Raw genomic sequence first — 20,532 nt, 5'->3', positions numbered from 1 at the left:
ATATAGATTCATAGCAACAAGTGAATAAAGCAATGACATGGCATAATTTGCTTTTCATAATTTGCTAGGAGAAATTTTCATTGACAGTTAGTCCTCAGACGTCATAAAAGAGATACTGATCTCATGAGGTGTAGGAGCAGAATAAGTCTTTAGGTGAGTCCAACAGTTAAAATCAAAACGTCTCATGCAATGGGAACCACTTCAGAATGCAAGTAAGAGCGGAAGTATGACAGACAGCAGCATTCTTATTATTACACCAATTCTGTAAAATAAAAGGAAGTGCAATCAATAATATTGATTGCTCCACTGTTGGACATGGAGCTCCTGCCTGCAATCTTACACTATCTGTGTCAAATAGGAGTACCTGGTCAGGAAAGATACTAAAATCAGGCCTGCAGGTCACTATTGCATATTTTGCACATCGTGAATTAATACAACTAATTTAGTTTTGGTACATTCTTATTTTTGATCCTAAAGACTAAAATGAGAATTCTAGAGAATTCCGTGTACAACTTGTCACAAAGCAGCTAATAATTGGAAAGTAATTGTGATCCATCATAAATAACTGTGGTGCTTTCCTTAAGTCCCATCTTGTTGCTGTAGCTGTCTTTGAAGAGTCACTTGAAAAAGTGGCAGTGATCAAACCTGATGGATCGCAAACGTGATGTATGCCACCAAAGGGGAGAGAAGAATGAACAAGTGACCTTGAGTGCCACAGTTGTGCTACCAGTGTCTCACAGAGACTGTGCTTACTATAGCTGAGCCACGTAATTCTGGCCTAACAGATCATCCAGAGCAAGCCTGAGAACCAGAAGCTGCTATTAGTGTATCAGCACAGTCTTCTGACTCATATTTGCTCAGAGAGTTTGACCAGATGTCAATATGCAGAGGTATAACAAAAGAGGAAAAGAATTGTAGAGTAAGACAAAGCAAGGATCTGGCGATGGACCCCAGGATACTTCAGGTTGGAAAGGCTCTCAGGAGGGCCCCGCTGAGGTTGACATGCAGCCCTTACAGACTGGAGTGTAAATTCCAGCAGCCTTGCAGTTCTTACTGATGAGCAGGAGTGACGTAGTTTGGGTTGAAATGCAATGGATGAAATCGCTCACGATATATCCTACTGACAAGATGCATAAGCCGAGCATCACACAGCTGTGCAAGAAAAGCAGGCTGGAGAAATGGATGAGGCAATCCAGCCAGACAGCCCAGCTTTGGTTGTCCCCACTTGTCAGTCAGATATTGCCTAGATTTGTAGAATGAGGTCCATTCTACAGCCCTTATCGAAGTGGAATTCAAAGCAAAAAATATCTCCAGTGTGACCATAAATGTGTCTTGAATAATCTGTTTTGTTTAAAAACTTATTGTTCTTTGATAGATAGTTTGTTAGATACAAGTTTGCACAAGAAACTGCAGAAAAACATGTGGACTAAGGAGTTTTCATCATTGTATCCCACACAGCACTTAGCAGAGGTGTTCTAGCTTGAACCTCAAGCTATAAACATAAGTAAGAAAAAATAGTTACAAGGCATCAGTTTCCATCTAAGGTAATTAAGAAATTCGTGAATAATATCAAGAAACATGATTTGTATAGTGTATTTTAAATCTTTGTAAATAGATATTGTAGCTTTCCTGTATCACAGTGCAGTGACTGTGCCATAGAAGAGACCACTTTAAAAACTGGAAGTTATGAATACTGTTTTTGCTAACATTGGCTACAACTTGATATAGCATTTAAATCTGAAAACTTTAGGCAAGATGATTGACCTAGAACTCTACTGGTAAATCGTCAAATATTGACTAAAGAGATAGGGTAAATCTTCCAAGCTTAACTGATAAAAGCCATGTAAAATATGTTCTGGTTCTTTTTTTTTTTGGTAATTCAATTTTATTCCAAGATTAAGTTATTCAGGAGCCAAACGGGCACCATTTTGTGCCTCAATTGCGTAGTGCAGAACTCTGCATGTACAGAGTAAGAAGTTTATCTATGATATAGTTCTTGCCAGTTTGGATGTGGTCAGGTGCTGATATATCTCTACAACTTCAGTAATTTTTTGGCTTGCCATTATAAGAAATGGGATGACGTAGGCCACCACTATCTAAACTTCTAGCAATGTTGCATGTCTTCTTTTAAGTCATATGATATGTGAAGCCTAAAATCTTTTGAGTTGAGTCGCCAATGCACTCCAAAATCCCACCCAAATACAGGAATTGGACATTTTCAAAAATTTGCTATTTGATTTTCACAGTCTGTCCTGGGAGATACTCTCACAGACATAAAAAAAATACTTCCTCTCCCTACTTTTCTACAACTTTAAAAAATACAGTTTTGAAACATCCAATATTTCATCCTTTCTATTTTATTTTTAATTTATGTGCTTTACCATTATAAGTTCAGAAAAGTAGTTCTTAATGAATACATATTGTATCTTTTTGCTTTGTGATACTTGAAAGAAATTAGAAAACTGCTCTTTTTTCACCCACAGCAAAGTGTGACCCGGCGTGTCGACATGGAGGTGTCTGTGTAAGGCCCAATAAATGCTTATGTAAAAAAGGCTATCTCGGCCCCCAGTGTGAACAAGTGGATAGAAACATCCGAAGAGTGACAAGGGCAGGTATTCTTGATCAGATCCTAGACATGACATCCTATTTGCTGGACCTAACCAGCTATATTGTATAGTTTCTGGGACTATTTGGAAACTACACTTTCAACGGGCATTTGTTTTGAATCCTGTCATTTTTAAAAGACAGTTGGTTATCCCGCAACAAAGAACGGTGATTTGATTTACTTTATTAATTTAAATATAGTATCCAGAAATGTGCCAATAAATTTGTTGTATGTGTGTAAATACTCCTGTACATCCCCACTGATGTACAGATACCCAATACATGCACGCATACATGGGCAGGCACTATCACAAATACGGTTTTACAGGTAGTGGAATTTTTTTTATGTGTATTTCTTCATGAGAAATAGTTTACAAAGCAATTCCACTGCAAACCACAATTTCGTCAAAGGACTTTCCTGATGTCATTTTGGATTCACTGACATCCCAGAAACCTTGTGTCTGCAACTGCCTGATTATAGCAATAAGAGAGCAGTTTGGAACCATCACTGTATAAACTGCTGGACTTAATGAAATCCAGTTGTAACAGTTTTTAAGGCGAAATGATCTCCGTTATGAGAGAATATTTCAGATCTCCTTAATGCATTCCTATCTAGGCAATTCATTGTAAGACTGTAACCTTCACCTTCATCAATGTAACTCTATTACAGAATGTTACGCATTTCTTTATCTAGCATAGATGCAAAAATCTGGTTATCGCAGCTTAATATCAAGATTGTTTCAAGTGTTTAATAATTAAATTATACTCGCATATTTCAAAACCAGTCATCCTAGAAGGTCTGCTTTTTATCATATATTTTATTTAACAATGGGCACTGGGTTCATGTTACATATTTATATTATTTTATTTTATTTTATTTTTATAATATAGACATCACGTAGATGAGACAGCTTTGCCATGTCCTGTATAATACTAAAGTTACATTTTTCACCAACTTAATTGGAAAGACGGGGAAAGAGAGAGCAAACACACTCTTTATTGTGTTGTGGATCTAATCTAGAAATGTATCCTTGTGTCAACTTGTATTCATTTACGACGGATGAAAAAACAACCACCAACCAATCCTAATAAAATTCCAGCACATGTTAGAAGTGTTCATAAAGTGATTTTCACTATAACAGGACGGGCCAGATTATACATGATTAGACTGCTACAGATTTCACACTGAATGGAACTTCACTGGACAAAAGCTCACATTAGCACATGTTGGCTGTGTAAGATGTCACTTGTACAAAACATATAACAATTATTGCCAAATATGGTTTTAAATGTAAATGTTCCTTGAAGAGCTAACATAAAATTGAATTTTTGTAAATGTATCAATAAATATGGTGTACATGCTCTAGTCAGGTTTTCTAAAGTATTAATATTCTAATTAGATGTATCTTCAGAATCGGTGCCCTGTTATCGCCAGCTCTGGGATGTTATTGGCAGTTTCTTTGTTCACTGTTTTCTAGCTATCAGATTTCCTTTGCACTACCTGGCTTTTGTAAAACTTGCCTGTAAAAAAAGAGTAGAGTAGCCACAGCATGCACACACTAATGGTTCTTATACGCAGCTACTCATGCGTCAACAGTTTACAACACTTTAGGCAATAACTTCTAGCATATTCTAGCCATATTGCTCTCCAGTAGCAAAATTTTCTTTCCAGGGTAGTGACATGTAATGAATTTTCCTTTACGGAAAGTTGTCAGTCTTCATTTAATAAATATTAAATCTTTAAGTACAGCAAAACTGTTACTTGTATTTATCTCTATTCAGTATTCCAGCTGAGAGGAACAGAAAATTACACTTGCCTTCCATATATGTTTGCTTGGGTTTCTAGTGACCTCATGCCAAATGGAAATTGGTTGAGAGATCTTGGTTAAGTGCTTAGTGAACAATGGTCTGCATTAAAAAGTGCATGCATAATTTTGCACAATGTAGATTCAACTGACAGTCCATTGAAAGACGTCTCAGGATTAAATGAGCATGAAGACCAAATTGCCCTCTCACCCCAGAAAAGGGTGGTCCCTTATAGTCACACCAACACTTCATTGGCTAAGCAGTGTGACCAATCTTAAAATGAACCCTGCAGTAGCATCTGTAGGTTAATAGCAGCTCTTTGTCTCCACTGCTTTCTGCCTTTAGTCTTTTTCCTGAATTCCATCACAAAAAGTTTTACAATTAAAAAATGTCCTGACAACCATTTTTGTAAATTGACCTTACCATCTAATCTTCCCTTATTCAACGTGGGTGACAAAAATGTGAACTTCTCATGAATGAGCCAGCTGTCTAAATCTGTCAGATAGTGCAGTTTTATTGCACTCTTCATAATCAGCAAAGCAAGAAAGTCACTCAAGTATTTTTGCAACATTTAAATGTCTGACAGAGATAACATCTTTAACACTTTCTTTTATGAATATATTAAAAAAAATATACCCCACTTTAGTTTATAATACTCTCAGTAACTGGCTGGGGAGATGTGATAGTTCATTTCTCACTGCTTCATTCCTAGAGATTTTAAAAAAAAAATAAAAAAATGTGGGCTGTACCTAAATTGAAGATCCCCAGTAATGTATATTCTATAGTCATGTATATAGCCAGTATATGCCACAGTTGTGAAAAGAAGGGATAACAATGACCATACGGTTCATCTTCATAATAAAGACAATTTAGTTTACTAGTGGAATCAGAAAATGAAATTTCATTAAAGGTTAAGAATTAAATCCAGGGCTCATTCAAATCAATGGCATAAAAAAACCCCTCTCATCAACTGCACTGCAGCCAGAAAATCACTTTTAAAACTGAGGCAAATATTTCAGTTTATTTCTTTAAAAAAATGTAAATGGTTCACTCATTCAATCAAAAAATCAAAACTAAGAATTAATCTAAGTGAAGAATAGAGAAAAGGGGGAAATAGCTTATGGAAAGTGTTCTGCTTCATTTTTAAATCATCTTTTGTATCATGTGAAAGCAGGCATCTGCTTTAAGCCAGCATGGATACATAGGAAGTCCCGGTGGAAAAGAAGTATTCTCAAAAAAAAAAGACACAAAAATCCCAACTGCTTATTTATCAAAAGAAATTATACTATTAAAAAGAGTGAGTAAACCCCAGGCCTAACCACCCAAGATGCTAATATAAAAAGGGCAACTGCAGTAATTGCCCTGAGAATTGGCATACAAAAAAAAAAAAAAAAAAAAAAAAGGTTTGTAGAAAGCCTGTTGCCAGTTAGGTCATTCTACAGCCATTCTCACACAATCTCTGCGAGTGTCCCAGAATAAAACTGAGCTTATAAATGAAACTAGATAAATGAGGCAATTAGATAAGGACCTCTAGAAAGGATTTTATGTATGTGATCAAGTTGTCTCTGCCTCTGTCTCTCTCTCTCCTAATCTTTTATTCCATTCACTTATTCCTTTATTGTGAGATACTGCCCTCTCTGTGTCCCAATACATGGTACATTTCGAGCATTCTTTCAGGCTTTCTACTGTTAAAAAAGAATAAATATACCTGTTGCAAAGAAAAGTAATTCTATTCCTGATGTATGCTAGTTTTCAACCCTCATTTTATTATTTCAGGATGGTAAACCTTCATCCTTCTCTTTTTAAGATGCTTCCGATCAGAAAAAAAGGCATATTATTTGAATATAAGGAGAAACGTTCTTAGTCCATAGATAAGTATTGAGACAAAAAGATGCTAAATCTGATCCAAATTGGTTTACTCCATTTCAGAAAAACAAACAAACAAACAAACAAACAAACAAACATTAAGCACACTTTTCTAATGTTTCCATTAAGAAATATTATCCCAAACCCTTCCCCTCAAGGAAACGTATTTCTTCTATTAACAGTCAGGGACACAGATACAGACTCCTTGTGCCTTTAAATCCTCACAAGTTATTCTGTTTCATGCATCCAAAGTATAAGCTAGGTATAAATAAGAATATAAATTCTATATTGGCAACCATGACAGCTCTTTGTTTATCTCCTTTTGTTCACTTCTCTACATTTCAGTTTTGTATCTCCTTCCTTCCTAGAACTACAGCAAAGATCAATAATTGGTTGCTGCAGGTGTTGCTTTTTCTTTCTCTCTTTTTTTTTTTTTTTTCCCCAAACTGTATATATGCATCAAAGGGACTTCCCAGTAGACAGAGTTTGTTATCTTTTGATTGCCCCACAGAATCTTGTCATTTTGTAGTGACTTCTAATGCTGTAGTTTGGCTGCAGATTGGCCATTAACTGTGTATAAGGATTCAGGAGTAACAACCTCCAGCTGCTCAGCATCAGCTATGCTGAAGATGGAAGAAGGGAGAAAGCATTTGTTCACTATACAGTCACTGACTGCACTGTTCAGAAAGTTACCAATTTCAATACAGTAACCAGATGCCTCAAGTAAAAAGCAGAACAACATTCCCAAGATGATGAAATGTTGCTTTTCATTATACTCTTTCTGTAATTTGGGATCAGAAATGAGGACTTTTTCATGTACAAATATGCAAAAGTGAGATTCTAAAAACACTTCAGCTCAAGTAATCTTTCACAGGTGTGGAGTCCCATTAAAATGAAAATACTCATATGTGTGATTCTACATGCATCTATGAAATGGGCATTTAGAAGATTGGGCCCACATGGAAAAAATAGTTCTGAGGACATCCTGCTCTGCTTAGTTTTCCTTAACTGCATAAATCCTTTAAAAGATGCTGAAGTATTTTAATATACTATCCTTTATTTTAACTGTGTATCAGTTCAGTTAGGAATAATTGACCATATTGATCTTCTGGCCAGGGTGATTAGTGTCTTAGAAGAAAGGGAAGGGAGTCATGAAGTAAATCGAAACTAACTTTTCCCTTTTCATTATACTAAAAAATGACCAACATTTCACATTTGTCAAATTAAAAAATATATGTATTATCACTAAGAACTTTGCCAAAAAGGCAGTCAACATCTTAAATTTATTCTGACCCAAATTTGCAGTAAAGACCTACCAAATAATCTGAATTTGGGCTACAAAAAACTGATAAATATTTCCATTAATTTCACAGAAAAATGCTGTAGAAACGCTAAAAAAAGTTTTGCTAAAATTTTCCTTGCTTTCAAAAGGGTAGCAATTCAGTGAAATACTACTAGCTTACTTTACAGGATATAGGTGTGAAACAGGAGAAGCTACCTGAAAGCTCAGTGCAGGATTACCTCAAACTTTCTTTGAGAGCCCAACTTGATGTCCATTGATGTCAACTGAAAATCTCCAATTGACTTCATTAATTATAGGATAATGTCCTTCAAAGACAGACACTTAGCTAGCAGAAGAACTTCGCTACAGACATCACTGCACCCTTTGCCTCTCTGTCAGCATCTATAGTCATTAGACTCACTCAGGTTTTCCAGAGTAAGACTGCAGTTTCAGGCCTGTCTTTAAGTAATGAGCATATCCGATCCTGTTGAGTTTCCTTACAGGTACTCCCAACTGCTACACAAAGCATCCTGTTAAATCTGCCAAACATTTTGTTACTTCTTCAAAAGTGCTGAGCAATTAGCTCACATCTCTTCTCTTTCACACGTATGTGCGTATTTCAAATGCTTAAGTGTATGCCACTAAGCAGGAAAGGAATTTAAATAAGTCAGTGGTCCCATTTTATGAAATAGACATAATAAGGCAGGGCCCCAGAGTGCCCCCACAGAGGGGATGGATCCCAGTGCTCACAGACATCAATGGATGAGTTTCTGCAACTGTTCTGAGTCCAGTATTACAAAGGCTCCATTCAACATACGGCATATTTTCAAACCTTTCTTCACATGTTAAATAGGAATGGGTAATATTTCAATCAAGACTGTACCTTAATCCAACAAAAAATTTTGTTCCCATCCTTACTAATAAAAATGGCAATACTGAAAGCGATGACACTACTCAAAGTAGTGAAATAACAGATGTAAGCAAGTGCAGGATTAGACTTGAGTAGGTATTCTACAGGCAAAGGATCTATCTGCTTGCCTTTGTACTCATTGACTTCAATTACTGCTGTGCACTAGGGATTTATCATGATGTAAAATACACAACAGAAAACAATATGGCAATTCTGTATAGATTTACACTGTGTAGATTGACTAATCGGACAGTATTAGTAATGCCTTATCTTCCATATGGGAAACATTACTATTTTATAGCTCTGTATAAATAGTTCAACGGACACATCAACCTTTTTCCTTCAGTTCACTCATGAGTTATTAATAATTACTAATTTGGTCTACATATTGGGAAAGGATTATCGTGTTATCCCCTAACCCAAATAAAACTCTCACGGGTTTCCATGGGAGCTTTTTCTTTACTTTATACTGTACAGTTTGATTTGAAAGCCAAGTAGCACACCTGCTTACCAGAACTCCACACACCAAAGCCACATAATTCTAGTGATCATTTCATGCCATAGGAAGTCACAAAAATTACTATTTTATATAATATCAATTTAATGTGTGTTTTTGCCTACTGCATACTGTACACACACTGGCTTCCACAACCAAAAATATCGGAAATTATTGCTAAGAATGCGCTCAAACAGCAAGTCACATTGTTGGAGAAGAGTTTTATTTCTATGATAAAAAAAAAAAAAAACTTTCCATCTGTTACAAGTGATCAGTAGGGTGCCACATATCATATAGTTAAGTTCCGTTTACAATAAATGAGATGTCCCCATTTATTTTCATTTTGCAATTAAAAGAAAAGTGAAAAAATCTTTCAATAAAAAATGTTTAAATTCCTAGAAATTTCAGAAAGAAGGTGCCAGCTAAAGCATGTGAATATATGCGGTGGCTGCATTCATAATCTTTTTGAGTGGGAAGAAAGCAGAGAGGTGGCTGTTTGGTTTTTGTGTGCTTGTGTGTAGGATGCATTTTGTTGTACAAGAAAAAGGAGGTTTGCATGATGAGGCAGTGACAACCAAATCCCATTTGCTGAATGCTCCTAAGAGGAGTCATTAAAAGAAAAACACTCTAGGTGGAGTCAACTTTGGTGTGCAAAATGCTCTAAATTCCTATCAGGATATACTGAGACCAGAAACCATCTGGTATGAAGTCACCAGATGTATCTTGTAGTGGTCACTGTTAATACCAGAAGCAGTAATTCTACCCTGTGAATTATCCAGAAATGCTATTAGCTGTCCCCCACAAAATATACTACAGAATGAAAACTTCAATTCCCTTTTGAGAACAATTAGATTTTAATGGGAGCCAAGCAGGAAAGGAAAAGGAAATAACAAAAATCTGTCACTTGAGAACATAACTGTTCTGATATTCCTCTGTTCAAGTAGTTTTATTTTATAGTAGCCATCAGGTACTGTATGTACATTTGAAATGTGGGAAACTAGTTTAGAAAATACCATTCAAACTATGTTTAATTATCTTCTATAGACTGTACTATACTACTAAACATATACAGGCACCAATCTAGCAGAGCACTGGAACACACAAGTAATTTTAAGCATATGAATCTCACTGAAGTCATGTGCTTAACATTATTAATATAATTAAGTGCTTTCTTGGTTTGAGACCTTACAAGCCTTTGCAGGTCTACCTATGTAGATTACGTATGCTATATGTGTATTCTTTTTAGGGAGACAGCATGGCTGAAGTTCAAAGCAAGAGAATTCAGTTACTGCGTGTCACAAATTCTATATAACCTTAAATAATTGCATCTTTGTGTCTCCACTCTCCATCTAAAAATTAGTGAAACCAATCTTTGTAAAGCGCTTTGAGCTCTTCAAATGAAAAGTGCTATAAAAAGTACAAATTATTATTATATTATTGAACACCATGTATGTATACACACTATTATGTAATATATAATATATGTATAATGCATATAAATTCTAACAAATGTATTTGTGTAATATCTGAGAAATGGAACAGTTGTATCTGGAAGTGATAAATGCATAGAGTTGGATTTATTGTTAATCTGTGGATTTAATGATTTTTTAGACAAAAGGATGTTTAAGTGTATAATTGCTTTTCTTAATTTAATATATTTATGTAAATGCATGCCTGAAGTTCTGGATAGATAGTTATTCTGTGTCCCTTAAGCTAATAAAATATATTAAACTTTATCTTACAATATAAGGTATATGTGCTGCTTTATTTTTTCTTTAATATTTTTATTATGACTAAATGCATAATTTAAATTCATGACAATTTTAATTTTAAATCGGCTCTTTGATCTTTGCAGTAAAAGCTAAATGCCAGCATTTTATATATTCTTTGAAAAGTACCCTAGTTTTATTTATATAAATTCTAAGATGCTTTTATAAAATGTGACTGAACACTGCTATTATTCTTGGAATGGGAAGTTTGGAATGGGGTTTCCTGTTTGCTTCTGGATAAATGAGAGCAAAAAGACCTCCATATTGAAAAGATACCTGTTTCACTGCAAGCAGTATGTGAACGGACAGACAGCTTGAACAAGGGAATTTCCAGTACAGGCTTTTTGAGTATATATATGTTGAAGAACTAGTTCAGTACATACGAGAGAAACACTGGAGGTTATTTCTTTGCTTTCTTTATTTAATATCTTCAGAGAAGATTCTCTCTGCAGAGAAGCAAGTCGTCAGATAAATATATGTTAAATTCAGATGTATCACTTCCAGTGATTTAAGTAAGGGTCACAAAAAATGAAAGTAATACTGGATTCTTTCCATTTCTCCCCATCTCAAGTAACAGGTTCTGTTCCTTTGAATCAACAGCTAAGCATATCAGTGGGAGCAGGATCACTCGTTCTCTCTCTCTCTCTATATATATATATATGTGTGTGTGTTTTTTTAATGTAGGAACATTTAATCGGACACATAATTGCAAACTGCACTTGTAACTTATACCTGTGAGAGTAAAAAACAGTTTAGACGGGGAGCACTAAAGAACCAAGGGTTTCTTTTCAGCTAGTTATACCACTAGTGATACAGAATGGTGGCCAGCCAGAGAACTAAGATCCAAGGAAAATTTGAACTTCACCCAAATATGAGGATATTTGGAAACTGTATTTTACTTCAGTTTCTCAATGAATAAATACATCAGTTGCAGCAATAATTTTTTAAACACATCTTCATAAAGAGATGAATTTTCATAATTAGAAGAAGGGCTCAGAACAAGAAAACAGCCAAAAGATGGCAAATAAAAAAGAACAAAGAAATCAACAAGGATTGTTTTATCTTTTCAGTGGGATCTACATATTCATGTAGAAAGTAAAAGAATCCTGTGAGGTATACTACATAATTGTAAAAAATACAGTGCAGCATGTAGTTCTGGTGACATCATGAGTCATTTCAGTTTGTTCTTATAATTTATTAAGACATTATGAAAACCCACTGACATATTTATAAGCCTTGGAATTAACAGCTACCTTTCATTTCTTTTACAACACATAACACATGAATGTTACATAAAGAATTATATATACTCAACCATGCACAGCAAGATTGTAATTCTATCTAGAGCTTCTGATGACATCCTAAATATAAAGGGCTAAATTCTGTTCTGCTGTTAAATGAATTAGATGAAATATTGGCCCCCTGAATGTGGCTTGTGTGGTTTGTCAGTGTCATCACAACTTTCAAACAGAATTCAGTCCTTAAATGCACAATTCTGGAGCATTTCATTTTAGTAATGTAGTCACTAATAGTATCTTTGCTTCAGTATGTAACCACTGTCCCCAAAATATATCCTTCAAATTAGCTTCTCTCATTTTATTACATTCTCTTTATTTCCACATATAGCTCCATTCTTTAATTCTTTTGTTCTTATTTGTTCTCTTATAGAGACATTCTGCTCCATTCCATTGCAATAAATTTACTAAATACTTACAAGTTTTTAAGAAGATTGATTATGGCATAAGTGGTTGTTTTTTTCCGTTTTAACAAAAATACTAAGTAAGAGATCAGCTCCTGTTTTAACTCAAAATTAAAAATGCACCACAAGCAAGTAGGGTAGAATCTTTAAAATGCCAATGAATCATTTTGGTCTATGTGGTTGCATTTATTTATTTTGGGGGAAGGGTTGGTTTGAGTCATGTTTGATGACATGTCTACATATGACATACATCTCTGGCAGAATTGGGCAAAGTGGGACATAGCTTTGGTTTTGAAAAACCTCACTGAACACTGGCTTTCTTGTTTGGTTGGTTTGGGGTGGTTTCTGTTTTTTTAATTTTTTTTTTTCTGAGATTTTGTCTTTCAAAGCTAGGCTGGCTTTTGTCTGATATCCAAAATTTTGGGCTAAAACAGTTGAATGAAGGGTTCCTATACTGGTTGAACATTCAGCATTTAAAATTTATCTTTTATTACTTAGGAGATTTCCAACTGTCACTCATCTTACATTAATACAAATTTGCTGATATCAGTACCATCATTGTACTTCCCACAATGAAGCCAGTGTCATTGTACTAGCAGAATTCGCTCCATTTACACACACACTTCTAAATGTTTCATCGTTCACTATGTAGGTTTGATTACTCGGAGATGGATTAACCGAGGAAAGGAATGTAAGAGTTGAATGCTGGTCCTCCATTAGCAGTATGCTCTCCCTTCAATACAAGAAAAATGAAATTTGGTGATATATATGCAAGCAATTTCCACCTTGGGGAAGGGGAACATATGTGTGAATCGAAGGGCTGCATTTGGTTCATGAGATTTATAAAGAAGAGATCTAAACTCAACAAACACTTAGGCAGTAGAATTAGTGCTTTCCTGGTCAGATGAATAGAACAGGTGCAGACCTAGCTCTCAGGTCTTTAAACTGCACCAGCCCAAATAAATTACAGCTATGGAGTGTGTTTAGCAATTTCAAGCAAACATTAGAAATGCAATGCCCATGGTGCAGATAAAGTGCTTATGAAAAAGGTAGACGCAACATCTGTACTGGCATGGAACGTCTGTTCTAAAGTAATAGCTGCAAAATACCTCCTATAAAGCATAAGACTGTTAGTACAGCTGCAGCTTTTAATAGCTATTGAATTTCTTGATCGGGGAGGCAGATCCAGAGCAAGGGAAATGGACAAGTGAAACTATAAACGGCTATTTTACACCTATGAATGTAATATCAAATAAATGTGGTCGAAGTCATTTTTATTTTTTTAAGAAATTCTTCCCTAGAGAGCCTCATGATAGATCTTGCCTAGGAAGCCATCAGAAGGCACTTATGTCAGCTTGAAAACTGAGGTTTTCAAGATGCATAGCTGTACAGTCTACATATACCTGTTGCTTGTTATATCTGTAACAGAAATATGCAGCTACACACACATGCATAATACCCCATGCATTGTCTGTATGCTTACTCAAAACTGTTTGGTTTTACGTTAGTGTAAATAAGGAATGTAAAGGTATTTAATCAATTGTGGTTTTTTGTTTTTGTTTTTTCAAGATGGTTATGCAGGAGGAAAATTGTCTTGAAGTGTCTGAGTTGCATGGAGACTTGAACAGAAGCACCAGGAATCAACCAGGAAACTCATTACCATATTAGCTTATCAAAATTATTCCAGAGAATACATCTGTCTGACACGTTCTGAGTTTTCTTTAAATACATGACTAGAAGGATTAATGTCTAAGAGGTCCCCTGTGAACTACTAGAATCATACTGATTTTGCATTTATAATTATTGCTTTTTGTTTTTGATGGAAGTTCTGTGGAATTATCAGGGCTTTAGCTCACAGATAAACAGTGAGAAAACTATGCACTGTTGATGTCTGGTCTACTCAAAGTAAATCCCAGGCATGCAAATCCTTCAGAATCCCAAACAACAAAATAATCTGCCCAATTTCCAGTACTACTAAAATTTTCTGGCACCTGAATTCACTACATACCTTTTAATCTGGCTAGAAATTTTTCTGGCTGGAATACATCCTCAGAAGTACCTGAACAATGTGGAGGTTGAACAATGAGGATGGTTATCTCCTCCTAATAGCAAGCCAGGATAAGACATATAACAGCCAAGGCTTGCTTGAGACCTTGGAGAATCCTGAAAAAGTTAGTCATAGTCAGCACCTCAATTAACTTCATGGGTGGTGGTGCCAGTTCACTGATAAGAACACTACTATAGAAAGAGGTGGATCTAAACTCCTCTGGTTACTTCCCAAGAAATTGCTTTGACTGCCATCCTTCTGGCTGAATCAAAGATACGAAGCACCCAGAAATGATAAAAATCGGTGTCAAAAGAAGAGAGAGAGGAACAGAGTCAGAATCTTCTCACCTTGAAAGCTTATCAGAAAGTAGAAAGGCCTAATGTTCTGCTCCTAAAATAGTTCCGCTCAAAAATTCAGTTATATGCACTCCAGGAAGCAAGAAGTTCTTCCTCTTCCAACTGAGAGTCAAACTCCCTTTTCTGCCTCTGTGATCTTTTACTGACTCTATATTGGTCCATTTTCAACAGGCAACGCTGAAAATATTTCTTTTCCTTCATTTATCTCTTACTGTGGCAGAGCATTTCTTTGAAATCTCCAAGAAGTTTTGCAAAAGAATTTAGGGACATGGCCCAAAGTGTATGTTTACAGGGAATAATCTGTGTTTTTTAATTATTTACTGCTATCCCATGATAAAAGCCCCTGTTCTTATCACAGGCACAGATTTACAAAGAAGAAAGAACTAAAAACAAGAAAAAAATCACATAGACTGTTAAGACAGCCCCAACATAAAAAATTATCACCTGAGAGCTAGAAATTATTTCTTTTGTTTTTCAAAATCCTCCTGACAAAAAAAGCTCGGGGTGTAAATTCAGATCTGTTGATGTTCATAGGAGTTCTGCCTGTGATTTTGGTGGTGCCAGCACATCAACCCACTCTAACAGTCTTCAGGAAGGCAAGTTTAGAGGGTAATGGGGTTGTGAGCTTCAATGGTATATGGCTAACTTACCACTGTGAGTTTCAAACTTCAGCTCCCTCACAAGTAAATATCCCTATGAAAAGCTCAAATTGAAAGATTTGTTGGATTTTGAGATTGAGACATTAAAAAAAAAGAAAAAAAAGAATCCCTTCTTGCATCTTTCCAAAAGGTAAAAGAAAATGCTTAAGTGTTTCTATCTTAGGAAAGGAAATGAAAGTGAAGATATGTTGTTGTTGAAAACTTTAGTGACTACTGAGTTGTAGAGATCTGTGAGATAGCTTTAAGTCAGCTTGAGTATGAGCAGCATTCCAGCAGTGAAATCAGGAAGTCTAAAGAAACACAGAAACATCTGAGAGGAGCCTATGAAGCTTCACACAACTATTTTTACCTGCGGACCACTCTCCTAAACTGCTTACTGACTTGTCACTCAGAAATTTCCACAATGTACTGCAGTCACTATTTACTGCAGTGTAGACACAGCTGAAAAATCATCTTTAGTATCATTACTGCCTTAAGTAAAACCTTCCACAGATCAGAAAATTATCACTCATATTGCAGGGGAAAAACTGACACTGAAATAATTATTTCTAGCAGCAGTGTCAGGAGAAAAACATTGAGTTGGCTTTATTTTTGTTTAGACAATCTGCTGGTAGACAACTAGCATACAGAGAACACGAAGCCAAAAAGTCTTTGGGGCATTAGTTTCCATGCTTAGAGCCCATCACAATGCTAATGTAAATAGTCATTCATTCAGTTGGTAAGCTCCATCCATTTCTGATGCTTAATTCTGTACAAAGAAGCAAACTGTTTCACAACAGTAATGAATAATACCAAATCTATGCAATTATGCTGTCATTTTAATGAAGAGAGACTACAGAATGGTGGTCAGACTAGTATCCTGCTATCCAACAGCTATTTTCATCTGACCGCTCTACGTGCCTAGGAACTGGTGAGAACATCACTTCCTATCTGTGAGAAAAACAATTTCCTGACATTTGAGTATGGACGCAGTATGTATAATCTGGAATGCATTCCACCAGAAAGAATTTTCAGTGGGATAAGCTACACTGCCCCTGTACAATTGAGATAGCATCTCTTGATTTTATATATTATTTTTTTCCCCCCTATGGACTTCAGATTTATTAGGGCTAGAAATGCATCTTCAAGTACAGAATCATCACAATAACCATTTTGTATCTATATGGACTAAACATAATACACACACAAAATCTTCTCAAATTTTGAAGCTACCTGCATTTCAACCTGCTACCTTGCATTTCAACCACACGGACAGGTTAGCTATTACTACTAATCTCCTGCTTTTTAATGAGGTCATAAAACCATGAGGTTTGGCCTTCTTTCTGTCAATCCATAGTGACCAAATATTCTAAATATTATTTTGGCTACAGTGCAGCTTCGCGCACCCTGCACATAAACTGCTTAGCACAAAACAGAAAAGGGATCTGCAGGTCCATTTTCTGCCACTGACAAGTGAAAAGAAAGATAAGGTTCTGACAGATCAAAGGATTAACTGAATTGGATCAGACTTGTACACAAGTGGAAATCCCTCTTAAAACTTTGCATGCATAATAATAATATTTATTTGTAATATGGAAAATCCTTCAGCATCAACTTATTTTTGTTCTGTACTTGAACAAAATTCTCCTAAGCCCTTGCCATGTGCATGGACTAGTTTAAGTTACATTGTAAACAATGCAGAAACTGAACACCATTTACTGCTGTGTTTGTCCAGCACCAAATACCTAATGATAACTGAAGGTCCTCCTCAAAAAACATACAAAACAGAATAACATGGATCTGTCATGATGGCTAGCCAGGGTATGGTTATATTTTGTATTAAAGCATAATGTTGCCTTTGGTCCTCACTTCATAGAGCCTGACTAACATACTAAGTTTAAATTGTACCTGGAGAAGGTAGTCACATCTATCAAAAATTCTTCAAATAAACAGTGACGGAAACATCTGGAAGCTGCTATTCAAACTGAAAAGTTATACAACACTCTGCAGAGGATGCTACTTCGTACAGTATCCCACTCTTAAGACCATGACATCACAGATAGGAAATGAAAAGACTGTACCAAAGCTATTTTGCATCCAAAAAACAAACAAACAAAAAGTTAAGAATCAAACTTACTTTTTTTTCATTTTGTTTTTATCAAGGAATGACATAAGAATTTCCAAATAATATGCAGGGGAATATTTTATTAACAGGAATGGAATAAACCCCTAAGAACAGGGATTAGGAACTGATTTTTTAAATCATTTGCATGGGAAATTGATTTCTGAACCACCCTGAAACCCTGGCTTTTACTTCCCAGTCCTCCAAACCGCCCTACTTGCCAACTTTAAAAATATAAGTAGTTGGAATGAGCACACAGCATCTGCTTCTGGAGTTAAAAGCTTCACCTGTACATTATTTTCAGCATCAGTTCTCAATAATAGAAAGATTTTTTTCACTTGTGATTTCCTAGTAAGATGTGAGAATCTGTACAGTGTTCAAGTATAAAATGTAATTTTCAAAGTCACACAGCATAAGAAGTGTTTACGTTACTTTAGACATATTGCTCACTTACAGTAATTTTTTCTTCCTCTCTCTTGATTAGTCCGTATCCAAACACCTAAGCAGCCCAAATATGAATGTGAATAGATAAGCTAAAATCTGAGAATTTCAGGAGTGGTGAAGTATATGCTTTCACCTCTCCCCCTTCTGAAAGCGTCAAATGCTTAGTTCCATGGAAATGGAACATATTTTCTCATTACATTAATTAATGGGTCTGCTTGGGTGGTATAATTCAGTATAAATTTCCTTTAGTATTCTGTCATACCTAAAAAGGATCTTATATTTGTGATGTCTTTAAATTTTTATGACTTCTACTCTGTTTAGTCTGTGTGTAATCCTTCTTTTGAAACCTAATGTCCTAGAAAATCTGCAGGTTTTTCTCAAAACTGGCACACTCTCTAGTTTATAGCCATTTCTTCTTAGAACTCCATGCAAGTCCTTAAGGTGTAGTTCACAGCTCAGGGAATTTATGATTACATCGTCAATGTAAACTAAAGCACTGTGATATATTAAAACTGACAAGATGCTGTTCATTAATCTCTGAAATATGGCCAGGTGTGATGTAATTAAGAGAGGCTTCCAACTAAGAGATGCCTAACACAGCTCCTAGCTCAGCTTGATGGTGGCTTCCTTTACCTCATCTGGGAGAAGGACTGCCTGGGTGGGGACTGTCAGTGGAAGTGTAATTTCAGAAGAATGTGGTTTGGGGAAAATGAGACAGGGTAATCCCTTTCCATGCCAGTTTCTCAAATAGTTCAGCTTCTGCTTTCCTTTCATTTCCAGGTTAGAACACTAACTCGGTAGTCTTGTAGTGAACCACAGCTTCCCAAGGAAATAGTTTGATGGGCTAGAGGTACGTTCTTGTGTATGAAAAAGAGGAGCACTCCAAGTGCTGGACTCTAAACTAGTGGAGTAAGCAATGGCACACTCTGAACACAAAATTGCAAGTGCTGCAGTTTACACATGCTTTGTTTCTTGATCAAAACAAGACTTTAATTTGATTATGATAGCTTTACGGTCCTTTTTTTTATAAAAAAAAAAAAAAACTTTTTTATGAATAATTGTACTGTTTCAATACAAAAAGGGAAAAATCAGAAGAGACAAAATATAAGGAGAAGCTCAACATTTCCATATCATTAATTCAAACTTCAAGCAAATTAATAAATAGTATTGCCTAATTTTATTTCATTAACAGTTTATGTGAAAAATATATTGAATAAGACTTTGACTTTTGAATAAAGGCTTTGAAATTTGTCCCTGCCACAATAACAGAAGAGACTTTGTCAGCTAAAGTTGTATTCCCGAGTTGAAAAAGAAACAAACATTTTTTCCCAATACTGAAATAAAATGTGAAAATCAGTTTTTACACAGTCCACGATGTAGCATTTAGTGTCCATGTAACATTGATGTCCAAATCCTAAAATAATTTACAGTCACTAAATAGCTTTGCTCTCTGTAAATCATAACTAAGCAAGCTATTCAAGAGTGTAGAACCGGCTGATTTTCAGACATTACCTATGTGATCAATTTTATCCAGCTACAAAGGATATCTTTTGTGATGTACGTAGTTTCTACACTACTTCCAATCTTGGGACAAAAGACCGCTCTCCTGGGAAAAACAGGGCTTGAGTAGCCTTCATTCTACCATCCAGAGTCTCTTGAAAGAATGTGGAACAAGACTATGCCTTTGCATTTTCTTCTTACCAAGAAGAAATCACAAGGAGAAGGTTCCTCTTCTTAACTTCTCTCTCATTATCTCCTGTTTATTCCAACAGAGAATACTGCTAATACCTCCTGAGCTTCTCATCCATGAACAAAGTGGAAAAAGACATGGAAGAACAGTAAAAAGAATGTATAACTAGAAGCACACAGACCGTTGGGAAGAGATCTGACAAAGGGCAACAAAAGTGAAATTGGAATGAAGAATTATAAAGACAGATAGAATAACAAGCCTGATGGGAAAGTTAGGGATACAAACAATAAAATTCTTGGTTATTTTTCATTGCTGTGAATTGAATTATTTGTGGTTGAATATAATGGGTTTTTTTGTGTTTTTTTTTGTTTGTTTGTTTGTTTTGTTTGTTTTGCCTTGGTCTATCCAGGATTCCTGAAGACTTTTTTGTTGGTATCAGTATTGGAAATAGCATTGGGTAGTACCAGTAGTAGAACAGCAGTCAGGATCACTAGTAGTAATTATGATTATTCCGGATTACTTTCACCTCTGCATCAAACTATGTACTACTTGAAGCCACTTGTGTATTATGTATAGTAGTATTATTATATATATAGAAATATTATTATACTATTATATAATATAATAGTATATTATGTAGTAGTAATGTTTGTGAGTCCCCTGTCTAGTTTACACAGAGTTATCCAGGCCCTTAGTTAAGCCTTATTCCTTTTTATCCACATTCAAATATTAGTACTATATGACTCTTCTATGTCATTTGTTAGAATGTATGCCTCCTTCTCTCAACACTTTCTACCCTACCT

General features: G+C 35.5%; 2 protein-coding genes across 2 annotated transcripts in view; one reads left to right on the top strand and one right to left on the bottom strand.

The window, feature by feature from the left end:
* The window catches only part of HHIP (hedgehog interacting protein), a 74,014-nt gene extending 68,222 nt beyond the window's left edge, over window positions 1-5,792 (top strand). Inside the window, exon 13 of the mRNA XM_032186680.1 lies at window positions 2,484-5,792. Within this exon, the coding sequence (XP_032042571.1) occupies window positions 2,484-2,677 (194 nt within the window). The 3' untranslated portion in view covers window positions 2,678-5,792. The remainder of the gene's footprint in view (window positions 1-2,483) is intronic.
* ANAPC10 (anaphase promoting complex subunit 10) overlaps window positions 1-20,532 on the bottom strand; it is a 102,863-nt gene that overhangs the window by 9,140 nt on the left and 73,191 nt on the right. The gene's annotated exons all lie outside the window — the stretch shown is intronic.

The sequence above is a fragment of the Aythya fuligula genome, chromosome 4 (assembly GCF_009819795.1).
Source record: "Aythya fuligula isolate bAytFul2 chromosome 4, bAytFul2.pri, whole genome shotgun sequence".
Classification (NCBI taxonomy): Eukaryota; Metazoa; Chordata; class Aves; order Anseriformes; family Anatidae; genus Aythya; species Aythya fuligula.
This window is presented reverse-complemented; position numbering and strand designations above follow the sequence as displayed.